Source organism: Lemur catta, chromosome 10 (genome assembly GCF_020740605.2).
Source record: "Lemur catta isolate mLemCat1 chromosome 10, mLemCat1.pri, whole genome shotgun sequence".
Lineage (NCBI taxonomy): Eukaryota > Metazoa > Chordata > Mammalia > Primates > Lemuridae > Lemur > Lemur catta.
In genome coordinates this window covers 1038806-1065007 of record NC_059137.1, presented here as the reverse complement: position 1 = coordinate 1065007, position 26202 = coordinate 1038806, and the positions used below count along the sequence as shown (strand labels likewise).

The 26202-nt window shown below is 54.1% G+C and overlaps 1 protein-coding gene across 1 annotated transcript; it reads right to left on the bottom strand.

The window, feature by feature from the left end:
- Positions 1–141: 141 nt before the first annotated feature.
- MAN1B1 (mannosidase alpha class 1B member 1) lies at positions 142–22613 on the bottom strand. The gene is given in 14 exon segments (XM_045561990.1): positions 142–945; positions 1615–1746; positions 1831–2028; positions 2532–2652; positions 2961–3151; positions 9594–9782; positions 10142–10290; positions 10993–11178; positions 12558–12667; positions 14093–14247; positions 20784–20920; positions 21607–21715; positions 22393–22548; positions 22551–22613. Coding segments are annotated over 14 exon segments (2085 nt in total). The 5' UTR covers positions 22599–22613; the 3' UTR covers positions 142–741.
- Between the last annotated feature and the right edge of the window lie 3589 nt (positions 22614–26202).

Below are 26202 nucleotides of genomic sequence, written 5' to 3'. Positions count from 1 at the left end.
TTTCTCTCTGTAGCCACCAGGAGGGGACACAGCAGTTCTGATCTCGGGGAGCTGTTTTGAGGTGTGACCCAAAAACTGCTTCTCCCAGTGTCCCCGCCGACTTTGCAGTCAGAGCTCCTCACACACACAGAGACGTCACGGTTAGCGCAAATCGACTTTATATTCACTGAAAAGACCCCTTCTGTCCAAGTGGGCTGGGAGCAGGAGGAACTTGCCCCCTCGCACCTCCGAGCCCCCTGCAGGGTGCCTGGGGGATCCCTGAGTCCAACGTGTAAACATGAGAGCCAGGCCTGGCACCGGGGCCCCTGGAGACCCGTGTGTGGGACATTCAAGGCTCCATGAACCCAAGCAGAGCAGATCCCGGCTGCACACTGGGCTCCTCTCTCTGAACACGACTCAAGCTCGGGGGTCTTGAGCAGCCCCCGCAGGGGACCAGAAGCCCCAGGACCACTGTGAAGTTGGCTGGTAGAAAGACGTTCAGGTTTCAGGAATCGTGAGCCATGATTGTAGTTTTCTCAAAGAAGGCGGCAGAAGGCTCCTGGTGGACTGGCCCACCGAGTCACACGCCCACTGTTATTCTTACGTGTCCTGATTAGAAGCAGAGTCAAAGAGCCCAGAGCCAGGGTGCGAGCACGTGACGTTCAGCAGCTGCCCGATACCACGTGGGCCCTTTGAAGACATCTCAGACCCAAGAAGGCACCTCTGCCCACCCAGCAGTCCCCACACCAGGAGCCAGCCCCACTAGGCGGGGGTCCAGATGGGCAGGGGATGGGCCTCAGTGTTGAACACGTACGTGTCCAGGCTGAGGAGGTCTGGGTCGTCGGAGAAGAGCAGGTACAGGTACTTGAGTGTCTCCCCCAGGAAGAAGCTCTCCATCTTGTCCCTGGGCTCCGGCTTTTGGGGATCCCGAACGTTGTTGATGGAGGAATAGCCACCCGAGTGCACCTGCCGAGGCCACAGCCGCGTCACACGGGCCAGGTGCACCTGCTCCCGCACCCAGCATCAGCGCTTGGGAAGAGCCGACAGCAGAGGTGCCAGCCCCAGAATCCCTGCCTACAGCACCACACGCGTGGCCCCAGGGAGGCTCAGGGCAGAGGGCGCACGAGGTCAGCCGAGGTTCCCCCAGAGGCCCCCCTGGAGACGCCAACAACCCCGGAGCGCCCAGGACAGAAACTGCCTTCCCCCGAACCTTGGCAGTGGGGACCCCAGGCCCAGTACCGCGCAGCACAGGGCACAAGGCAGACGCAGATGACAGGGGCTGAGGCAGCAAAGGTCTCAGCCACAGTGACCGCAACACAGAGAGGCTGGCTCCACCGCACAGGGCCTGGGGGGTGCGACTGGAGACGGTGGCAGGCAGCACCCCCTCACAGGTGCCCGTGCCTTGTAAACGGGGCAGGGGCCCTCCCCAGAGAGGCCAGCTGCTCTGAGCACTCGGGGTCCCACACGCCACAGGAGGTGTTGGCCAGGGCCCTAGAGCTGGAGTGTGGCCACCTTGAGGCCGCAGCAGGCCCGCCCCTCCCCCACCTGCACGACAGCCAGCCAGAGCCTTGCAGCAACCTGGCCCTGCCCCACCAGGTGGCCGGTGACCACGGGAACGCAGACCCCAGTGCTCACCCGAGTGAACCTGTTGAAGCTCTGCAGGATCTCCCAGCCCCAGTCCTGGTACTTGCGGTCCCCCGTGAGGCGGTACAGGTAGAACAGGCTCTCCACCGTCTCGGGCCGCAGCAGGTTGTGCCTGTCGGCTGGCTGGGGGCACAGGAGAGCTCAGGGCCGGGCCAGGCCGGCTGGTGCCCTCCCCATGGCCTGCCCTCAGCCCGGTCCCAGGCCCACCTTGACCTCAATGTCCCGATGGCCCGGCTGGTGGTAAAGGTTGAAGTGCACGATCTCGGGACTTAGCCCCGTCTCCATCTGATGGTTCATCTGGTAACACGTCTCCATGAGCTCCTGTGCCAGCTGCATGTGGTCGGCGGGGAGGCCGTGGTGGACGCCCAGGGCCAGCGTCCCTGGCAGGAAGCACACCAGGTGGTCCTGGAATCAGAGGGTCCCCTCAGCCTGATCCCAGGCCCACACCCTCGGCCTGCAGCCACACAGGTGGCCAGTGCTGGGCCCGGTGCCATTGTGGCCTCCCGGTGTCCCTAGGAGGGATGCCTGCCTGGGTGACACCATTGCGGCCACACCAGCAGGAGCACGCGAGGCAGCTCGACTACAGCCAAGCACTTCCTGCTCCTCGGGGGGCAGGGGAGAGGCTGGGGGGGGCGGGCTTCTCCGCGGAAGCCACACTGCACACTTCGGAGCACCTGCTGCACGTCAGGCACCACGGGACGGGGCTGCGCAGGGAGCTGCCACCCCAGGCCTCAACTGGCTGAGCCGTCACGGGGCCGGGCCAGGCAGCCAAGGTCACCTGTGGTCTCAGCTCACACGCCTCGGCCAGCATCTCACTGTTCCTTCCAACATCCAGACTCGGGAACCTTAGAAGCCACGGAAAAAGGGGCGGCCTCCCGAGGCCCCGTGTAGCCCACGCACACACTCACCATCTTGGTGCTAAAGCGGCCGTGGGCAAGTTCCCCCACGAAGATGAGCTTACTGGGTTCAGAGCGCTGCAGCAGGTGTGTTTTTACCCCCTCGATGGCCTCCACGTAGTCTTCCAGCAACCTGTGAAAACCGGCAGGTCAGCTTGCCCCGGGCCCGGCGGGAGCAGGCGTGTTCTGCGCTGGGATCTGCACACGATCACAGCAGGCCTGGACCCTTCGCACGGAAGATGCCACCACACAGCCCAGCAACGACAACTCAGGCCTTCGGCCGGGCACTGGCCCTAGACCTCCACGGAGGCCCCGAGAAGTAGATCCGTCCGGCAGGAAAAGCCCGGACCACGCCTGGCACGGCTGCCGTTTCCCGACAAAGACCTGGGCCAGGCAGAGCTTCGGGAAGGCCACACCAAAGGCAGCAGAAACGGGCCTCACTGTGTCTCCTTCTTCCCGCCCTGGATCCACTGCTTCAACAGGTACTCGTAGTAGCTGTCGGCCCTGGCGCCCAAGGTGAACACCCCCAGGTGGGTGAAGAGGCCGCTGTGGGTGTTGATGAACATGGGCACCAGCCCATCCTTCTTCCCAGACAGCGAGTGGATGTGCCTCGTCACCTTCTCCACAGCCTCCTGCAGCAGAAAGGGGACGATGTGTTGGCTGTGGCGCTGCAGAGGGGTCTGTGGGTGCGGCCTCTCCCTCCCCGTCACCGTCGGTTCCCGGCAGAGGACAGGACTCGGTTCCTGGCCCAAACCGCACCCAGCAGCCCCCGCTGTGCAGCCACCAGACACCAGGACATCGCTGGCCATGATGGGCTGGCTGTGCCAACAGGCCCTGACAACAGAGCTGAGCTGTCTGTCATTTGATGGGGATGGCATCTGAACGACAGCCATTGTCTCCATGGCAACCTGCCAGCCTGGCCATCAGCTACCGCTCCTGGGGGAGACAGCAGGCACCTCTGCCTTCTGAGTCCCACGCTGCTCCTGACCCTGCGCCCTCCTGGAGAGCTGCCAAGCACCCTGCAAGTCACAACCTCAGCTCCCCAGCCCACCTGTCGGGCTGGGCCGCCTGTGTCCCAGGCGCCCACGGCTCCAACACGGTACCAGATGGGCTGCTCAGGACCTCTCGTGGCCAGGGCTTTCCGGTCTCTGCCCAACACGCCCAAACCAACGGCAAGTCCCTCTTTGTGTGTGCAGCAACCAGAGGCCCTGGGACCAGTGGACGTTCTACACGCATACGGTGGAAACACCCTCGAAACATGTGTGCACCTCACGTGGACTGGGTGTGCTTCACTTCCCACAGGTGCCCCCGATCTCTCTGGAGGGGCACGTCCAGTTCACAGCCAGAACAGAGACTCTAACACGAGACCAAGGGCATGGTGACAACAGACAGACCAGTTACACTTCATGAGAACGACAACATTCTCTGCATCACAATACACTATTAACAAAGTAAAAAGACAACCCAGAATGGGAGAAAATATTGGCAAGTTACACATCTGATAAAGAATTAATACACAGAATACGGAACTCCCACAGCTCAACAAGAAGACAAACAACTCAATTAAAAAGCAAGCAAAGTCTGGCATGGTGGCTCACCCAGCACTCTGGGAGGCTGAGGCCGGGGGATGGCTTCAGCCCAGGAGTTGGAGGCTGCAATGAGCTGTGATGACGCCACTGCAGTCCAGGCTGGGTGACAGAGCAAGGCCCTGTCGCCCTGTCTCAAAAAAAAAAAAAAAAACAAAACAAGAAAAAGGCAGAGATCCTGCTTAGACATTTCTCCCAAGATACACAAACAGCGACCGGTGAGCACGTGAAACACTGAGCACCACGAATCGTTAGGAAACACAAATCAAAACCACAATGGGATGTCACCGTGTATCTCACGGGCTACCGTCCAAAAGACAGAAAAGAACAAGTGTGGTGAGGGTGAGAAACTGCAGCCCCACGCACCGCCGGGGGCAGGTGCAATGGCGAGGCCACTGCGGACGCGGCGTGGAGCCTCATCATCACACGCACGCGGCCCAGCGGGTCTGCTCTGGCACAGACACGAGAGAAGCGAAAGCAGAGTCTCACGTCTGCACACTGTGCTCGCAGCAGCACCACTCACAGCAGCCCACTGTCCACAGACGGAGGAGGGGTCTGGCCGTGCAGGGGGATGTCAGCCTCAGGAAGGAAGTCCTGACACACACGAAGCCCGAGGACACTGTGCTCAGTGAAATAAGCCAGAGGACAAACGTGTGATTCCATTTACGTGAGGTTCTTGGCGTGGTGGAATTCAGAGAAAGCAGAATGGTGTTTGCCAGGGGCTGGAGGGAGGGGAGATGGGGAGTTACCATTTAACGGGGGCAGTTTCAATTTTCAGATGAGAAGAGTTCTGGAGACAGATGGTGGTGATGGGTGTACAACAAGGTGAATGTGCCAAATGCCACTGAATTGTGCACTTCAAGTTTTTTTTTTTCTTTTTTAGAGAGGGGGTCTCACTCTGGCACCCAGGCTAGAGTGCAGTGCGTCATCGTAGCTCACAGCAACCTCAACTCCTGGGCTCAAGTACTCCTCCTGCCTCAGCCTCCCAAGTAGGTGGGACTACAGGAGCATGCCACCATGACCAGCTAATTTTGTAGAGACAGGGTCTCACTATGTTGCCTAGGCTGGTCTCAAACTCCTGGGCTCAAGCGATCCTTGGCCTCCCAAAGTGCTGGGATGACAGGTGTGAGCCAATGTGTCCAGTTAACACAGGCTCATGCCTGTAATCCCAGCGCTTTGAGAGGCTGAGGCAGGAGGATCGCTTGAGGCCAGGACTTGGAGGCTGCAGTGAGCTGTGATGATGCCATTATACTTTGGCCCAGGCAACAGAGCAAGACTCTGTCTCAAAAAAAAAAAAGAAAAGTTTCTAAAACAATGATTGGTAAGGGACTTTCAGATTTGACCATTCCCTTCATGTTCATTTGATTAAGAAATATTGATACTGAAAAGAAAACAAAATAAAAACAAACAAATGGGAACTCTGGGGCAGGCTGGCTGAGTTTGTATTCCCGAACCGCCTCTCAAATCTTTGATCCTGAGTCACAAATCCTTTTGGTGCCTCAGTTTCCCCAAATGTCAAATAGGACTAGCGACATATTGTTGCTGGGATGAAATGAGCGCCAGTCGGGGAATCAGGCTGAGCTGCCGATTCCTGCTCAGAGCAGTGTCCTGTCCACACCCTAGGTGGGTTCGGAGGTGGTCAAGGGTCCCAGGTACATACGTAGGGTGGAATCTGGGTGCCCAAGTGGCCTTTCCTGAGCAGGAAGCTACGTTGCCGAGGCTCTGCACGATGGCAGGCAGCAGCTCTCAGGGCACTCTGACACATGCCTAGGCAGTTAGAGCCCGTGTGCCACCTCGGGTTTGAATGTCGGTGCTCGTGTTACCAGCTCCAGGAAGACTGAGGCAGGGCCCATGCACCTCACGCATGCACAGCACCTGTGTGCACAGTGCTGTTCCTGGCAACTCATATGGGACAGACGCCCTCAGGAAAGGATGTTGGGGTAGCAGCAAATGACACGGACAGTGTGGACGGCGGAGATTTCACTGGCACGGACGGGTCCACGTCAACCCTAGCGCCTCAACACGTCAGTCACCGAGCAGAGCGTTACGGAGCAAGGCTGCCAGGCACTGACATGAGGGGGCTCTGGCCCAGCTGCTAAGCGGAAGCCGAGTGAGCTGCACCCGCCGCTGATGGCTCCCGTGGGGGGGCGGTGAGGACACGTGAGCAACAGGTAGAAGCAGATGCACGCACGGGATGGGGGGCTAGTTCTCCAGTCAGTGTCTTTCTGCCCGACGAGGCACCACTCATCAACAAGACACAAGATTCTTTTTTTTTTTTTTTTTTGAGACAGAGTCTTGCTCTGTTGCCCGGGCTAGAGTGAGTGCCGTGGCATCAGCCTAGCTCACAGCAACCTCAAACTCCTGGGCTCAAGCGATCCTCCTGCCTCAGCCTCCCGAGTAGCTGGGACTACAGGCATGCACCACCATGCTCGGCTGATTTTTCTATATATATTTTTAGCTGTCCAAATCATTTCTTTCTATTTTTAGTAGAGACGGGGTCTCGCTCTTGCTCAGGCTGGTCTTGAACTCCTGAGCTCAAACAATCCTCCTGCCTCGGCCTCCCAGAGTGCTAGGATTACAGGTGTGAGCCACCACGCCTGGCCAAGTTATGTCTTTAATTTCTTTAAGCAACATTTTGTAGTGTTCACTGTACAAATTACACACTTCCTAAGTATTTTATTCTTTATGATATTTGCTGTTTTCTTCATATATGGCTTTTATTATGTTGAGGTAGTTCCCTTTAATTCCTAGCTTTTTGAGTGCTTTTATCATGAAAGGGAGTTGATTTCTGGCAGATTTTATTTATCAGTTGAGATGATCATGTGTTTTTTCCTTCATTCCGTTAGCGTGGTGCATACAGTGATTGACTTTCACGTGCTGAACATCCTTGCATTCTGAGAACAAGCCCACTTGGTCTTGGTGCATAGTCCTGTCAATGCTGCTGAATTCTGTTTGCCAGTGTTTTGTTGCACAGTTTTGCATCAGTGTCTGTAAAGCATATTGGTCTGTAGTTTTCACTCTTGTGGTATCTTTGTCTGGCTTTGGGACCAGGGTAATGCCAGCCTCTTAGAATGAGTTGGGAGGTGTTTTCTCCTCTTCAATTTTTTTTTTAAAGTTTGGGAAGGATTGTTATTATTTTTTCTATTTCTTCATGATTTAATCTTGGTAGGGTTTGTGACTTTGTTTTATCTAGATGAGCCAATTTGTTGGCACAGGGTTGTTCATAGGATTCCCTCCCAATCCTATTTGTGTCTGTAGAATTAATATTCATGGTAATGTCCTCACTTTCATTTCCAATTTTAGTAATTACAGTAAGTGTAGTTTTGTTTGGACTTGGTCATGTGCTCTAAGGCCCGTCTGTTTTGTTTTCTTGCTTTTCCTAAAGAATCTTGTGTCCTGGCCGGGTGCGGTGGCTCACGCCTATAATCCTAGCACTCTGAGAGGCCGAAGTGGGAGGATCACTCGAGGTCAGGAGTTCGAGACCAGCCTGAGCAAAAGCAAGACCCCGTCTCTACTACAAAAAATAGAAAAAAATGATTTGGACAGCTAAAAAATGTATATATAGAAAAAATTAGCCAGGCATGGTGGCGCATGCCTGTAGTCTCAGCTACTCGGGAGGCTGAGGCAGGAGGATTGCTTGAGCCCAGGAGTTTGAGGTTGCTGTGAGCTAGGCTGACGCCATGGACCTCTAGCCCGGGCAACAGAGTGAGAATCTGTCTCAAAAAAAAAAAAAAAAGAAAGAAATCAAAGACATAACTAAATGGAAACACATCTCATTTCACAGAATGGAAGACTTAATATTGTTAAGCTATCTACAGAATCAATGCAACCACTGTCACAATCCCGATGACATTTTCTGCAGAATAGGAAAGCCCATCCTAAAATTCCTATGGAATTTCAGGGAACACCCACCAGCCAAGACAATCTTGACGAGGATGAGCAAAGCTGGAGTACTCATACTTTCTGATTTCAAAACTTACTATAAAGCTACAGTAATTAAAACAGTGTGGTACTGGTATAAAAATAGAGATATAGACCAACAGAACAAATAGCCCAGAAAGAAGCTCTTGCATATATGGTCAAATATTTTTGACAAAAGTGCCAAAACATTCAAAAGGGAAAAGAAAATCTTTTCAACAAATGCTGCTGGGAAAATTGAATATTCACCTGCAGAAGAATGAAGCTGGACACCTCACACCATACACACAAATTAGCTCAAAAGGCCTAAATGTGAGACCTAAAACAATACAACTCTTAGAAGAAACTGTAGAGCAAAAGCTTCACAACACTGAATTTGGCAATGATTTCTTCAATATGACACCAAATTCATAGGCCACAAAAGAAAAAATAGACAAAATAGCTTGCATGAAAAATTTTAAACGTTAAACAACAAAAGACCCTACCAACAGTGTAAAAAGGCAGCCCAACGGAATGAGAGAAATATTTGCAAGTCATAGATCTGATAAAGGGTTAATATCCAGAGTAAATATGAAAATCCTAAAACTCAACAAAAAAACCCAGTCAATTCAAAAATGGGCCAATGTCTTGAACAGACATTTCTCCAAAGAAGACAGACAAACGGCCAACGAGCACATTTGTTTCACTCTCATATCACTAACATTAGGAAAATGCAAATCAAAACCACAATGAGCGTCACTTCACAACCATGAGGATGGCTACTGTCAAAAAACCAGAAAGTAAGGAGTGTTGGTGAGAATGTGGAGAAACTGGACCCCTTGTACACCGTTGGTGGGAATGTGAAGTGATGAAGCTGCTGTGGAAACAATTAAACGTAATTACCGTATGGCCCAGCAATTTCATTTCTGTGCATATACCCTAAAGCACTGGCAGCAGGATGTAAACAGCTGTCTATACACCCAAGTGCACAGCGACAGTACTGACAACAGCTCACACACAAGCAACCCAAGCATCCATTGACCCACTGACTTATGAACGGACGAGCGAAATTCGGTATCTACGTACAAGGGACTATTACTGAGCTTTAAAAAGGAAGGAAATTTTGCAATATGCCACGACATGGACAAAACTCCAGGACATTTTGCCAAGTGAAATAAGCCAATCGCTAAAGGACAAACACTGTATGATTCTACTTACACGAGGTACCTGGCGCAGACAAACGCACGGAGACAGACAGTAGAACGGTGGGTGCAGGCGCCAGGGAGAGGGGAAGGGAGGGTTATGGGTTGATGTGCGCTGAGTCCCAGCCCTGCACGACGGAGAACTATGGAGGGAGACAGTGGTAATGGCTGCCCAATGTTATGAGTGGACATGACATCACTGAAATGTACGCTTGTGGCTAGGATGGTACATTTTGTGTTTTATCACAAGAAAAATGGAAACACAAGAGATTCACACACACACACACACACACACACACACACACACACACATACACTGCACTTGCTGTGTGTGATGAGCAAAGGTTGGCTCCAGTGGAAAACTGCCCAGCCAGGAACCCAGCCCCTACCTGAAACTTCTTAATGCCCGTGAGACGCGAGAGCTCTCGGAACTCCAGCTGAATGCTTGTCACTTCGGCCACTGTGCTGTCTGAGGTCCACCGTGGCGGGTGGGCAACCCCAGTGCCAATGTTCACATCGGAGTAAGGAACCTGGGACGGCGTTCTGAAGGCAGGCATGAGCCGATTGCCAAAGTCTTCCTGGTATACGAGCACAGCACAGAATCAGTGTTTCGGGTCCCGCAGGGGCCTCATCTACATTTCCTGACTCTAACTGTCACCATTTTCGTCAATTAAGCGGAGAGGCAGGTCTGGCAGCTCCCCAGTGCCCGCACACAGCAGCACAAGGCAACCGGACGCAGCCAGCACTGGGCAATCCCTTCTGCAGGCTGCCACAAGCCGTGGGGACACCCCTGTGCCACGCAGCTCACGCACAGTGGGCACAGCGAGAGACACCAACGTGTCGGAGACGAAAGGGGGCACCAGTCGACTCCCACGACCCCCCAGTGAAAGCCTGAGTGCCTGTCACACGTCCCCCCAGGGCACACAGGGACACTCACGGCTTTCCGCAGGAAGAGGCTGTCCCCAGACAGGTGGTAGGCACTCAGAAGGCCCCCCAGGACCCGGATCGTGCTCTCAAAGAGGTTGACATCGACGTTCTTTTCAAAGCGTAACTTCTTTGACACCCACTTCCTGGCTTCTTCAAATTCTGTAACACAGTAAAGGATACGGAAATAAATTAATAGTTCTGTCATTCTCCTGTGATCTAGCAATCTTCAAACTGTGTTCTGGGTGTGTCACTCCCCTACAGGCTTTCAGTGCCACCTCCCATTTCAAGGGGGCAGATCCTGAATTCTTCAACATACGCAGATAAAACAGCCAGCAGCACAGCCGTCGTGACACAAACGGTTCACAACCGAGGGCCATGACACAAAAGACCACACGAGTAATTACTGGTGGTCTTCAGCCTATTCAGAAGCTTAGGCAAACACTTAAAATATCACTTAAGAGACGAAGACACATCCTCCCAACTCACAGGGGACCTGAAGAGGACATTACGGACATTCCAAGCCAGCATGGGCCCACGCCAGACCTCGAGTCACTCGTCGCCCCCCCGGCCCCCCAGCTGCAACAGAAACAGGCTGGAAATGATCCCTGGACGTCCGTCCAGAGTCCACTGTCAGCTCTCGCGGAGGACCAGGGACGGCTGTCCTGAGCGTGCCCTGGGTGGCTGGATGCTAGAAGGGCAGGAACCGACTGCACCAAGCACGTCCAGTCCTGTGCCCAGGAGAGGGGAACGCACGTGGCCGGACAGAAATGGCAACATTCACACCCTGCATGTGACCCGCACACACTTTGGCTATGAGCCGCGCACACAGCACTCGGCCCCTCTCCGGAAATGACCCGATACCTTTTCTCAGACCCAAAATCCACATGGTGTCCAGGGCGTCGATCAGAGTGAGGCCGAGGCCAAACCACTCGCTGAAGGACCTGGACACGGGCTTCAGCTCGTCGTGGCCCCAGGCGAACCTGCGGTACCCTTTCCATGCGTGCAGGAAGACGTCGACCACTCCCTTCTGGCGGTCGTTTGGGTGCGCTAGGAGGGAGAGAGTGCGGGCTGTGGGGGACATCGTCCTGGGGTCGGGGCACAGACGCAGCCCCTCCGGGCAAAGCACCTCTGTGATCCCCAAGGCGGTGAAGGTGATGGTGGGTGGGGCCCTGGCCGGAACCACGCGTAGAATGAAAGGGGCAGGAAGGGCAGCAGAGCGGGGACAGAGGGCTCCTCAGGGAGGACACAGCCTGCCGGGGGGCGAGGCTCTGGAGGCTGCACAGCACCCCCGGGCTCCCAACCGCCTGCCCGGGGCCCGTCCACCTCCCCCAGGCCCTGGGCCGGGGAAGCCCCTCCCGGGGCTCGGTGGCATTTGCTCAAAGGGGCCGGGGGCTGCACCTGCACAGGCTGCGAGGACAACATGGAGAGCAAACCCTCTGAGGGCCGCGGGGGCCTGCTGCTGCTGCTCGTGGTGGGGGCTGAGAAATATCAATCACTGGCGGGCGCAGGGACTGCGCCAGGAACACCCTAAACTCACACAGTCACGTTCTGCCATATTGGCTTTGTGCCTTTAACAAGGACACGGTGCAGTACAGACACACTGACGTCCCCTTTGCGGCCCTTCCCAGAGCCGACCTCCTCTCACACTTGGGCCGTTTTCCTCCCCTGTGCTGGGCAGGGCCACACGGAGCACGCAGACCTGTGCGGACGGAAAGTGTGCAACAGCATCGCACCACACATCCTCTCAGGTCAGGTCTGAGGCTCCTCGTGCCACCACACTTTGCCTGTCCGTTCCTAACGCCACAGGGAGTCCTACGTGTCACTCACAGCCGGGAGGCACCGGTAGCATCGGAGCAGGGCCACGCGCTGGGCTCTGGACCCAGCCACCTGGCACGGCCGCCACGTGACACAAACGACCCTGGTGGAGACAGACCTAAGCCTGGGTTCTCCCAGGTAAAAGTGGGAGCGTGCAGGCGCTACCGCCTCGAGGGGCCGCAGGAGGCCAGACATGCGCAGAGCCCAAAGAAAGGCCTGCACCTGGGGCGCCCTCAACAAACGGTGCCCGGAGCAGAGCGGCCCCCGAGCTGCCTGAGGGTCCGTCAGGCCCAGAGACAGGGGGACACATGGAGGACAGTCACACACTGATGGCCAGCTGGCCCAGGCAGAGCGGCACCACCAGACCCCCAAACACACGCACCTCCACCCACAGCTCAGCACTCAGACATGGATGACAGGCTGTCATGAAGCCACATGTTGTCACTGAGGTTGTGAGGGCCTGGGACAGCACATGAACAGGGAAGCACAAGTGCACACGGGAGGTCACGAGGGAGAGCCATGTGCCACGCCTGGATGCGGGCTCAGTGTGTGCGTCAACTGCCAGCCCCTCAGAGCGCCCAGGCGAGGTGAGGAGGGCAGGCGGGCCCCACCTGGTCTGTTCTGCAGCACGGCCGGCGGCACGGGAGGCTTGGTCGGCGCTTCTGCTGTCCTTGAAGCGGGTTGGGTGTCCTGCTCGGGCTCGATCACGGCCCCCCGCCAGCTCCAGGGAGAGAAGGAAGAGCTCTGAGCCACGGCAGCGACATGCTAAGGGCTCCCACCCCGACCCTGCACGCGACAGCTGCGGCAAGGCAGGGCCCCGTCTCCCCACCGCCCGAGGCTGCTGCACGGGAGGGAAGCCACACGGTGCAGCGCGGACACACCCGGGCTGCACGTCAGGGTCACGCTCCGCTCCGGGGCAGGGCTGCGGGGAGAGCAGGTCAGGGTGCCGGGGCGGGGGGGGGGGGGGGGGGGGGGGGGGATGTGGAGCGCAGCGCGCGGCTGGCCTAGGAGGGGGCTGCCGGAGGTCAGAGACCGAAGCGTGTGGAATCATAAGAACTTACACTGCAGAGGGAAGCGGTGGCCGGAGGCTGAGGCCATAATTTATCACCCAAACCAGGGCGTGGGTGACACGGTAAAGGGACATGGGCCTAGGTGCTGGGATGGCCACACAATCTGGGACTGTCTCTACACTCGGAACACAGGGCCACTCCACATTCCCTGTCCAGGGCTCTGTCCCACAGTCTGCAGATCAGGAAAGGGCTCGACACACAACCTCCTGGTCCCAGGTTTAGCGAAATGCCTCTTAGATCTGCTCACACCTTGCGAGTACTAATGCGGTGCATTTGCGAGCTCAGGTCAAAATGTTCTTTCACTCTGAAGGTAAAACCCTCTTTCGTTCATGCAAACATGAACAAGAACTGCCAAGGGACCTTATTTCCCTCGAGCGAATCCACCCACGCGTGCCCATTTCCCCGGAGCCCCTCGCTCAAGGCCGAGAGTGCCCGGCTCAGGCCACTCCTGCAGGGCAGCGCCTCTCCTGGCCTCTGCCTGTGTCCACCGTTTGCTCAGAGCAGAGCTCAGGCCTGGCCCTGCAGCCCCCAAGGCAGACTCGCTGTGACTGCACCAGGGGAGGGGAGCGCCCGCTGTCCGCCCCGACTACAGCCACTTGGTCTTAAAGGCGCAACATCAAACAGGGGCCGAGGTTAAAACCCCTCAAGGCTTCGCCAGGCTCCTACAACCCGGACTGGAGCAGGCTGGCAGGGGACAGCAGCCCAGGGGCCTGGGCACAGGGTCGAGTCCTCTCGCTCTGCTCCCTGCCCGACGTGAAGCAGCGCGGGAAAGGGGGTCCCAGCCAGCCGCTGTGCACCCCACACTGCCTGCTCCCCACCTGAGGCCCAGCCCCTGCTGCAGCCCACCACACGCATGCCCCTCACACGCTAAGAAGGGCCTTGTTCTAAAACATTACTGCACATCATGATAGGGTCAACCCAATTTAGCTCTGACCTCTGGTTTTTAAGACTCGGTTTTATAATCAAAGCTTAAGGAAAGCAGACACAGAGTGCGTGTTGTCCGCACGATGCTGCTTCTCGGTGCCTGTTTCTCGGAACTCAATAGCCCCGCAGGCCAGGCCCCTCCGATACCCTACCTGATGGCTGTCCTCTGCGGGTCCCCCTCCTGGTGAGCAGCCTTGGGGGTTCCTGCCCTTTCCTCAGCGCCATCCTGCGTCCCAGCCTTCGAGTCCGTGTTGGGGGCTCTAATCTGCAGGTGGGGTGGTCCCCGTCGGAAATCCTTGCGACGCTTCTACACAAAAACCAGAGTTGCATGCAGACATCACTCAGCGTCTACGAGCTGCTCTTCCCTTCACACCCCGGACTCCCGCAGAGGAGCCTCGCCGTGCGGGGCGGTGCAGGCTGGCGGCGCAGGGCCCCAGCACAGATGAACTGCTTTCGCTATGCTGCACGACATGCAGGCCCGCAGAGGAGCTCCTCAGGAGCTGTGCAGACACTACCCACCGACTGCCAGCACAGCCCCGGACAAGGGGTTAAAACCCCAGGCGGATTACTTCAAAACCACCCCAGATCCTAGGGGGTCAACAAGAAAGGGCTGGAACCAAGACCCCAGGGATGGGAGCCAGAAAAAGTGGCAGTCCAGGCCCACTGCCCAGGCCTGCCCCTCTGCATCCTCACGGACGTGTGGAGTGGAAGGTGCCCACGACCTCGTCACACAGCATAAAGATTCGGATGCCACGGCACTGGCTGCCGCTCGCAGGGGCCCACACCTGGGGGGAGGCTTTGTCGACACCTGACATGGGCCTTCCGGTCCCGTCTGTGTGCTCCCACATGTGCAGGCACAGACGCCCACCCTCAGCGTAACCAGGACCGCAGGGAAAGCACAGCTCTGTGGAGCACCTGTTCATTAACAAGGCATCTGAGATCCTCCCACACTCGCGGCTAACTCATCCTGTGGCACGGCTGCGGTTCTCCAGTGTTACCATAATTCTGTACCACTTCTTTACCGATGGATACTTAGACTTTTTCCAATTTTTAATTTTTTAATTTTTTTCTTTTTTTTAGTGATAGGGTCTTGCTGTGCTGCCCAGACTGGCCTTGAACTCCTGGCCTCAAGTGATCCTGCCACCTCAGCCTCCCAAAGAGCTGGGATTACAGATGTGAGCCACCACGCCCAGCTCCAATGTCTTTTTTAAAGGAAAGAATACTAAAAATTATGCAGCTATTCTTAAAAAATCTGATTCACACCTAGTGACCTAAAAGGCTGTTCACAAGAGTCGTAAGAGAATAAAGCAAACAGCAGGGTATTGGGGCGGCAGCACCCTATTTCTGCCGCTCTCCAGACAGCGCGGAAGGGCTCAGCACGAGCTGTTACCAGAACCGCCTCACGCTCTGTATTCTGACGCGGAGGGGACCCGGCCTTCCTCACTGGACAGCCTCCTACTATGCCACTGGAGCACGTACATATTTTGTAATTACCGAAAACTCCCCAATAAAACTATAAAAACAAAACAATAAAGCAATGATAACTGTTCATATACCTTTTATGCTCTTTTACAAGTAATTCTTTATAAAAGATACCAAGAAGGAGAAAAGGCTCTGTTGAAATGCACGTTTGTTTAAAACTTTAATAGGGCTAAAGTCCTCTCAAACACAGACTCGAATTGTTCTCCCAGCAACACACTATGAGAAAGCCAATTCATCAGCATCCTAATCCACATGTAATTTTTTTTTCCTTTGGAGAGAATCTTGTTCTCTCACCCCAGGTAGAATGCAGTGGTGTCACCGTAGCTCACTGCAGCCTCAAACTCTGGGCTCACGTGATCCTCCTGCCTCAGCCTCCCGCGTGGCTGGGACTACAGGCGCACACCCCATGACTGGCTCTTTTTTCTATTTTTTGTAGAGACGGACGAGGTCTCATTCTTGCTCAGGCTGGTGTCGAACTCCTGAGCTCAAGCGATTTTCCTGCCTCAGCCTCCCAAAGTGCTGGGATTACAGGTGAGAGCCACCACACCCAGCCTTTATATCCTTATTCTATAGGCTTTGTTGTTTTTTTTTTTTTAATTTTGTTTTAACTTTTTAAACTTTGTTAAAAACTAAGACACACACACACACTAGCCCGGGCCGACACAGGGTCAGGGCATCAGTGTCACTGTCTCCACCTTCAGACCTTGTCCCACTGGAAGGGCTCCTGTGACAGAAATGCCTTCTGGATTCCTCCTGAAGGATCTGCCTGAAGCTCCCTACAGTTAACTTTGTTTCTCTTACTACATAGGAGTACATTCTAAAATAACAATAAAAAGTATAGTACAGGACCAGGCGTGGTGGCTCACACCTGTAATTCCAGCAAATTGGGAGGCCAAGGCGGGAGGATCGCTGGAAGCCAGGAGTACGAGACCAGCCTGAGAAACACAGTGAGACACCATCTCTACAAAATATTTTTAAAAATTAGCCAGGTATGGTAGTGTGTGCCTGTAGTCCCAGCTACTCGGGATTTATTTTTGTTCTTGCTGGATGCTACAGATTTACCTTATTTTTTTTTTCCAAATATAAGGCCAACTATCCAAACACCTCTTACTGAAGACTCTATCCTTTGCCCATAACTAGAGACGTCACACACTGAGCGGCCTCACACATTCCTCATCTCTTTCTGGACTCTGTTCAGTTCCACAACGTCCTTGTCTAGGCTGAACCCGTCACCACACGCCTAACGGTCACAGTGTTCTGTTTTGTAATCCAGTGGGGAAGTTCATCTGAGTTTTCTCTTACCCCTCAATTTTCTTTTCCATATGAGTTTTTAGACTCATCTTCTCAAATTTGATTTTAAGATAGAAATTGGAATTTTGATGAGGATTTAATGGATTTTTTTTTTTTTTTTTTTTTTGAGACAGAGTGTCACTGTGTTGCCCGGGCTAGAGTGAGTGCCCTGGCGTCAGCCTAGCTCACAGCAACCTCAAACTCCTGGGCTTAAGCGATCCTACTGCCTCAGCCTCCCGAGTAGCTGGGACTACAGGCATGCGCCACCATGCCCGGCTAATTTTTTCTATATATATTTTTAGTTGTCCAGATAGTTTATTTCTATTTTTAGTAGAGACGGGGTCTCGCTCAGGCTGGTCTCGAACTCCTGACCTCGAGCGATCCACCCGCCTCGGCCTCCCAGAGGGCTAGGATTACAGGCGTGAGCCACCGCGCCCGGCCAGGATTTAATGGATTTATAGAATAATTTCGGGAGAATTTAAATCTTTATAGGAGAAGAATACAGCACGTCTTTCTGACCACTTAGGTCTTTTCTAATGGTTTTGAGTTTTGTAGGTTTACTCATACTGCTCTTACACAATTTAATATCAAGATTATTCCTATGAACTTGGTATTCTTTTCTTATTATTGAGACAGAGATCTCTTTCCAATAATATTTTCCAACTGGTTATTACTGGTATGTAGCAAAGTTTTCTAGAACTCTAATTTCTAACCCTGATGGAGTCTACCCAGCATACTTGGAAACGGATGAGCTGTCCTGACTCACTCACACAAATAACAAAGAAAAGCATTAAAGGCCGGGCGCGGTGGCTCACGCCTATAGTCCCAGCAGTCTGGGAGACCAAGGCCGGAGGATCACTTGAGGTCAGAATTTTGAGACCAGCCTGAGCAAGAGTGAGATCCCATCTCTACTAAATATGGAAAGAATTATCCAAGTGTGGTGGTGGCACCTGGAGTCCCAGCTACTCGGGAGGCTGAGGCAGGAGGATCGGTTGAGCCCAGGAGTTTGAGGTTGCTGTGAGCTAGGCTGACACCACAGCACTCTAAGCAAAGTGACAGAGGAAGACTCTGTCTCAGAAAAAAAAAAAAAAAAAGCATTAAATTCCCAAGAATAACTGATCAAAGGACACAGACACTATACAAGAGGGGAAAGTACATATAGCTTATTCATCACCTTGAAAATAGTCAACTTCTAGGCCAGGCGAGGTGGCTCACGCCTGTAATCCTAGCACTCTGGGAGGCCGAGGTGGGAGGATCACTCGAAGTCAGGAGTTCGAGACCAGCCTGACCAAGAGCAAGACCCCATCTCTACTAAAAATAGAAAGGAATTAGCTGGAAAACTAATAATATATAGAAAAAATTAGCCGGGCCTGGTAGCGCATGCCTGTAGTTCCAACTTCTCGGGAGGCTGAGGCAGAAGGATCATTTGAACCCAGGAGTTTGAGGTTGCTGTGAGCTAGGCTGACGCCACGGCACTCTAGCTCAGGCAACAGAGCGAGACTCTGTCTCAAAAAAAAAGAAAATAGCCAACTTCTAGGGGAGAAATGTAAATGTCCATGAAAAGCAGACATCATTCTCTGTCACATCAGAAACATTTCCAACATGAGAACACCCAACGCTGCCAGGAGGCCAAATGACTGCTACTCTCAGACACTGCAGGAGGGGAAGCAAATTCTCAAACAATTCAAGTGGCAATTCAGATTATATGGCTTCAAAATATTCACAAATTTTAACTGAATAATGGTTCACGTAGACAGGACATAATTGGAGCACTATTTATAAACGAAGAAAGACTTCTCAATAGATAAAGGATTTAACAAATTAGGATATATCCATGCAACAGAAAGCAAAGCTATACAAATCTGTATGAAAAGGAATGTTCTCACAATGTACATGAAAAAAACGGGACACAAATCCAGACACTAACTCTCAATTATGTACACATATGTATATCCAAATAACATTATCATTTTTCTTTAGAGACAGGGTCTCACTCTGTTGCCCAGGCTGGAGTACAGAGGCTCAATCACAGCTCACTGCAGCCTCAAATGCCGGGGCTCAAGCATCCTCCTGCCTCGGCCTCCTGAGTAACCAGGGCTGAAGCTGCGCACCCCTACGCCCAGCTAGTTATTATTATTATTATTTGTTTTTCTACAGGTGGGTTTTGGCCTCCTGGCCTCAAGTGATCCTTCCACCTTGGCCTCCCAAAGTACTGGAATTATAAGCATGAGCCACCACACCCAGCCCCCAAATATAAGTTATTCAATGGGTCAAGGGTTGCCCTTGGTAAAGTGATAAGAACTGATTTTTTCTTCCCCTTTATACATTTTTGAATGTTCCATTTTCTCTTCTAAGCATCTATAACATTTGAAATCAAATGTTGGTTGTTTTTTTTTTTTTTTGAGACAGAGTCTCACTCTGTTGCCTGGGCTAGAGTGTGGTGGCGTCAGCCTAGCTCACAGCAACCTCAGACTCCTAACCTTGAGTGATCTTCCCGCCTCAGCCTCCCAGAGTGCTAGGATTACAGGCGTGAGCCACCGAGCTGGGCCCAAAGAAGTAAATTGTTAACAAACAAGGGTCTGGCCCAAGCAAAGCCTCATCCCTGGTTAGGTCTTCCGGACAAGTGCAGCATCGGAACAGGAGGAGGTGTGTCCCCAGAGAGCCCCACAGGGAAGTGAAACCTGCACCTGCCCCAGGACTCTGACCCCAGGGGGAGTTCCGAGGTGCTGCGACATCTCCTAGATGCAGTCTCTGTCACATCAACAACAGTAACTAAAACCCAAAGGACCTTCACAGGGTTCTGCACAGCGATACCACAGTTAGCAATCCCCTGGGGTTCTCAGTGGCACCCGGGTCACAGAGCTTCTGCTTCCAGAGCCAGCTCTGACAGGTGCCTCCTGGGTCCTCCTGCTGCCTCCACACCCGGCTCCAGTCTCCACTGCCCCCGGCCTCTGGCCCCCCAGGACTAGGCCTGGCCCCTTCTTCCACCTTTCCAGACAACACGCCACCTGGACCCGGGGACTCCCAAACCTGTCTGCCCGGCCAAGGGTCTGGGCCCGACGCCATCGGCCCACTGACGGCTCCACACCGCCTCCCAGGCACTTCAAACTGGGCAGCTCTAAAGCACAGTGCCTCAGTGTCCCCCAGACTGGTTCCCGCTCGGCCGTCACTGGACACTCCTCCCGGGGGACCCTGCCCCCAACCACACACACATACACACGCACACGCACACACATGCACGCACACAAACACGCACACACACACACGCACGCACTGCCCAGCCCTGTGCAGCCCTCCTCCACCCACACGGCTACCCCACAGCCAGGCCACTCTGGTCTTCCCGCCTCCTGCCCTCCACGTCTCCGCCCAGCGGCCAGAGCAGCTTTCACAGCGAACATCTCAGACCACCCGTCCACTGACACCTCCAGGGCGGTCCACGCCCCTCGAGGACCCGAGGGACAAGCTGGTCTGACACGAGACCCCTCCCCCGCCCCCAGGGAATTTCATTTCCCTGGAACATGCCCGGGCCCTCCTGGCCTCAGGCAGTTTCCCTCAGGCTCAAGCCCCGCTCTCCCCACCCTGCCCAGGGCCAGCGGCATCTCGGCCTTCAGTTCCGTTCTGGACCTCGGTGCCACGTCCTCGGAGAGGCTGCCCGGGCCCTCAGGACACCCCCCACCCCCATTATTGGTCCCCTCGTCCTGTTGTCTCCACACAGGGCACACGCCACGTGCTACCTGCCTCTTCCTGTTTGGTGCTGGCTTCTCACCAGCCTCTGCCACCAGCTTGTGGCCACTGAGCAGAAGGGACGGGTCTGTTTTATTCATCACTGTGAAAGCCAGCACCTAACACAGGACCCGGCCCACGGTCGCTGTTCAGAGAGAACGAAGCAAAGAATGTGCCTTTCTTTCCCCAGGTGTCGTCCAGCCAGCCCAGAATGAGTGAGTGAGAGGTGGAAGCGTAGCACAAATGGCAGGAAAACCACTCTCAGTCTGTTTGGAACCTCACTGACTAGTTTGAGAAGCTTCTGGAATGGGCCTCGGAATAACTCCACGCGTGGTTTATTAAAAGTACCTGTGGTAAAATCTCTGGGAAGTCTTCTGGGTCGGCAGCTGCCTTCTGGGGAGCCGGTAAGACGGGTGGCTTTGCTGGCTTCAGCTCGGGCATTTCTGGCCTCCCCTTCTGCTCTTCTGCCGGCCGGACGCTCAGAGCTGAACAAGAGAATCTGCTTTATCTCAAACATGTCACAAGGCCTGGAAGAGATTTAAACTGCTTCATCAAAACACCTCGCAGGTGTCATTCATTACGAAACAGCATAATGAGACCCGGAAGTCACTGAAAGGAATTCGACAAAGGCCAAGGGAATGAAATCTGTTTCAAAGCACCTGGCAGGCTGTGTCCTCACCTACCGCACACACGCAGTGCTTCACCTCGGCACTTTCCATTCCAGAAAGTCAGCTCGGCGGCACACAGGCAACTTATCTGAGCAACCTGCAGCGGCTCGTTAGCTTTGCCCCTAAAAGCAATCTTAGCGAAATTCAGAAGAGTCTCCACGTCCTCACCAGAGCACGGTAGTGACCGCTAGGAAATGTGTGGTCACTCAGGTAATTTTTAGACCGAGCGTTCGAGCTCACGACCTGATTTACTCTGTGGAAGAGGCAGCTGAGGATACCAATACTCACACTAGAGACCTAGAGCGCAGTCAGACAGCGTCAAATTAACATCTGTGTTCTAGCCAGGTGGTTAAATACAGCTCTGCCTCTTTCTTTCCCTTCATTTCTTGCCAATTCGCTGCCATATATGCCTCCCGGAACTTTTTAAAGTAGAATGCAAGGTCGCTTCCGCCCACTCAACCCTCAACACAAGCATCACGTTCAGGCACACGTGTTTCTGATACCTTTCCACCGGTCAGTCAAGCTGCTGTAGGACAGGAGTCCACAGAGAATCAGAAAGGCCAAGAGGAAGAGAATCACATTCCGCTGTAATCGCGACAGTTGCTTCCATTTCTAAGGGAGGGACAGAGAATGACATTTCTTACGGGAAATATCCACAACTGGAAGTCTCTGCAACTGTCACACATTCAGTGAGGACAATGAGTAATTCAGAAAGATCCAGCGTTCAGACCCACTTGTTTTGAACACGGAGAAGTTCCTTCTCAGCAGGGATGACCCTGCTGGGACAATCTACAGATGTCATGAGACACGGGCTCAGGTGGGACGAGGATGAGAACAAATGCAGAAACATTCCCGTCCTAGCTCATCAGCAGCGGGGAAGACTCCGAGATTCCCCGTGTTTGGCTCGGACCCCCGTGCAGCCCCTGCATCTGCCCGGATGTGGTCGGTGTCCATGCCCTTCGGCCCGAGACCAGCACGAACACACCGCTAGTTAGCCAAGCAGGCCCCTTACTCGTTGTACCGAGGGGAGAGTCCAAGGGGGGGACCTCGGTTTCCGCTCCAAGACGGACGCGCCTGGGGCAGGACCTCGCAGAAACTGGAACGAAGCCCAGATAACTGGGGCTTCGGGCCCCCTGCCCCGACCCCATCCCGGAGAACTCGGCCTCCTTAGAGGGCTGCAGGCAAGCCGCCCCGCAGCTTCCCAGGCCCCGAGTGACACCTGCTCCTTCCTGCGGGACCGGGGTGGGGAGGGGCAGGCCCGGAGGGCGGTGGGCCGTGCGGACCCTCACCCTCCAGCACGAGCGCGGCCGCCAGCTCTTGCCGTGGTAGCTCTCGCCCAGGCTCAGCGTCACCGAGATGAAGTCCCGATGTGGCGGCGGCGGCGGGTACATGACGGCGGCGACGGCCCGGGGGACCCCGCCCACTGGCGGCGTCAGGAAGTCCGACTCTGAGAGGAGCCCAGCGCGTCGCCTCTCCGACCCTCGCGGGCAGTCATTGCAGCGCTGTCAATACCCCGCCCGTCGCGCTGCTGCGCCACTGCGCGTGCGCGGCGTGCTTCCTGTTTCTTCCGTCCCCGCCCCCGCCACTGCGCCTGCGCGCGCCCCCGCGTGTTCCAGTTTGCCGGGTTATAGTTTATAGCGCCTGCGTCAAACACGTGCGCGCCTGCGCCCTGACCTCATGTCCACCGCGCCTGCGCACGACTCTTCGGACCGTAGCCGTAGCCATAGCAACAGCGCGGCCCTGGTTTGCGGTCGGGCGCGTGGTCTGTGCCTAGGGCTCCGCGAACCTTCGCCCTTTCGGGCTCCGGACGCGACTCCTCCGGCCTCCTGTCGTCGCGTGGGACTCGCCTTCCCCTCGCCCTCGCGGGGCGACGCGCACACCCCGCGAGCTCGGCCCGGGGACGTGGCCGGGAGGCGCCGCCATATTTGCAGGGAGCTCCCGTCGAACCTCAAGCCCGGCCCTCCTGGGTTCTCTGCAGGCCGGGCCGCCCACGGCTTCCCGCGGTGCCGGCCGTGGCATTGGTGGGCGTCGGAGGGCTCCCCGTCAGCGCCCCTCCCGCCCGGCACTCGGCCTGTGTGACCCTGCTCCAGAAGGCCCCCGCCCCGGCCCCTTCCCTGGGGTCTCCGCGGGTCTCTTCCCGCAGTGGGGGTTGCCGGGACCAAAATGAAGTCGGAGGAGGCCACGAGGAAGCCCTCCCGAATACACGCCTGTAAGAAGCCTTGTCACAGGACATGCCTACGGGTACACTAGTAGCGGCACTTATCACAAGAACTTCCTCAAGATGTCAGTGTCCCGGATTCACCGCTTGCACGGGGACGCTCGCCAAGCGAAGGATGTCTCAGCCAATGAGCTAATGCCAGCTCCTGTCACAAAACCCTGTAACCTTTGGTCTTGGTGACCTTTGGTTTCAAAACAGCTGACGTGGACTTCTCCTTGCCTTAAGATTCCCCTTTTCCCCACCACCTCGCCCCACAATGCCCGTGGCCTGCCGTCGTTTGCATGCCCTGAATTGCAGTTCCCAGTTATTCCCGAATAAAATCATTTATCATGGAGAGCCTGTCTCTGAGTTTCTTCCCAGGTTGACTCCCCGTGCAGCTCTGCCGTCAGTGCCAGCAGTGCCCTCAGCTTGCGTCCCTGCCCAGGATGCAAGTGCAGGAGGGTGGGTCACCAGGCTGCCAGGGCTGGGAGTGCAGGAGCCCAGCCTGCAGAGCGCCCCAAGTTTTCTGACCCCCTGGGTCTTCTCAGGCCCTTCTGAGACCGTGGTGTAGAGTCGGACGGGAGCACGGGATTCCTGGGCACCCCAGAGTGGAGTCAGCCCTCGTGTGGTCTCCTGCTTCCGGAGGGGCCCCCAGGGAGCTCCAGGCCTGGGACACAGCTGTGAACACCTGGTCCCTGTTCCCACCACCCATGTGCTGATCAGAAACTGCACTTGCATTTCCCGGAAGCACCTTGTTTATTGGAAATGTCCCCTTCATAGGACATCAAGATATCAGCCATCTTTCCAAACTCAGTTGTCTCATTAGTGGTAGCCTGGGGTTAGGGATGGTGGGCTGGGGCGTGGACTTAGGAAGGGGTATCATGAGGGAGGTCTTTGTGGTGACCGAATGGTTGTGCATCTGGGTTGTAGTGGTGGGTGGGCTAATGTACACGTGTGACGACTTTGAATACTGTGCCAGTGTCACATTCCTGGGGTTCATATCGCCCTATAATCATGCAATGAAGGTGCATCCACTGGGGGAAAGTGGTGAAGGGTGGTTGGACTTCCTGGCGTAAGGAGGCTCCCACCTGCTTTTTGCGTCCCGTAGCCCTGACATTGAGGGGAGGAGAGATTGGTGGGCCACACGGTACAGAAACTGCACAGCAGTCAAGAGCCACTCCAACCCCCTTTTCTGAACTAGTAGGAGACCACCAAGGCTGATGAGGATGAAGGACACCAGCAGGTGGAACAGAAAGATCCAGAGATGCAAAGGGAGCAGCCACCTGCCCAGATAATCCAGGATCAGTGAGACTAAAATCCTCTGAGAGAATCAAGGAGATCGGGCATCTATCAGACAAGAGGAGGTTGCTGTTATAAAAGAAAGAGAACAGGAGACTCTTGGAAATGAAAATATTATTGCTGACAAAAAATAATTAATTTGGTAGATGAAATGGAGGAAATCTGCTTGATTTCCACAAATCAAAAAGAGAGGGGCAGAAAGGTGACCTGAGAGGAAAGATTAGGATTCTATTTCAGTGCTTCTTACTCCTCCCTGTGCAGGGAAACCACCTGTTGATCTTGTTAAAGGCAGATTCTGATTGGGATGGGGGCTGGGGGAGGCCTGAGGCTCTGCATTTCCTGCCCCTCCCAGCACTGCTGTGCTCCTGACCCACCAGCCTGCAACTGGGAACCAGCAGGATATAGCAGGAGATTTCATGGTCAAAGACTGAGACCCTGAGAAAGAGAGAAAAGAGAAGACGGAAAAGATAGAATTGTCAGAGCCTAATGGAAGAAATTTCTTGTGGCTCAAATTCTTCCAATCCCAAGCCAGGTGGGATGGATGAACGGAACTCACCACTAGACACTTCCTTGTGAAGGCTCAGAGTTCTGTGGTCAAGGAAGGTGTTAAAAGAATTCCGGGAGGAGAAATAAGTCAGCCACAAGCAGCAGTGATGAGATGGCATCAGGCTTCTCACTGGTCACCCTGATGCCAGAAAGCAAAGCAACACCTTCAAAACTGAGCGGGAATGACTGGAACTGTGTTCCTGCTAACATCTGTCTTAAAGTCTATTTCATCTGGTATTAGCTGGTATAGCTACTCCAGCTCTCTTACGGTTGCTGTCTGCATGGTATATCTTTTTCCAAAACACAATTAAAACATATACACACCTAACAAGAGAGCTGTAATATACACGAAGCAAAGACTTACAAGATCAGAGAGAGGAACAGACAACTCAAAAACAACATGTAACATCACACTCTCAATAATGGGTAGGACAGTGGAGCAAGCAGAACAGCAACAAGGATAGACCTGAACAATGCTGGCAGCCACTGTGACTCCACTGACGTCTACACAACACACTCCCAACAACAGCAGGTCACACCTTCTTCCCACTTGCAGATGGAATATTATCCAGCGTAGACCACCCACTAGGCCATAAAACAGATCTAAGTTAATTTTAAAGGATTGAAATCATACAATGTATTTTTAATCACAATGGAATTAAAGTAAAAATAAAAAGAAGAAATATTTGAGAAATTAATAAATATTTGGGAAATTAAAACAACACACTTCTAAATAAACCAGGAGTCAAAGAAGAAATTACAAAAAAAATTAGAAAATATGTTGAGCTGAATGAAAAGGAAAATATGTACATCAACATTTATAGAATGCAGCTAACACAGTGCTTTCAGGGAAATTTTAACTACAAACATTTATATTGGAAGAAATGCAATGCCAAGCATGGGGGCTCGTGCCTGTCATCCCAGTGATTTGGGAGGGGCCACAGGAAGCAGAAGGAAGGAAAAAATAAAGATTAGTCGTGAAACAGATGCAGAAAAACAACAGAGAAAATCAATGAAACAGAAAGTTGTTCCTTTGAAAATATCAACAAAATTGGCA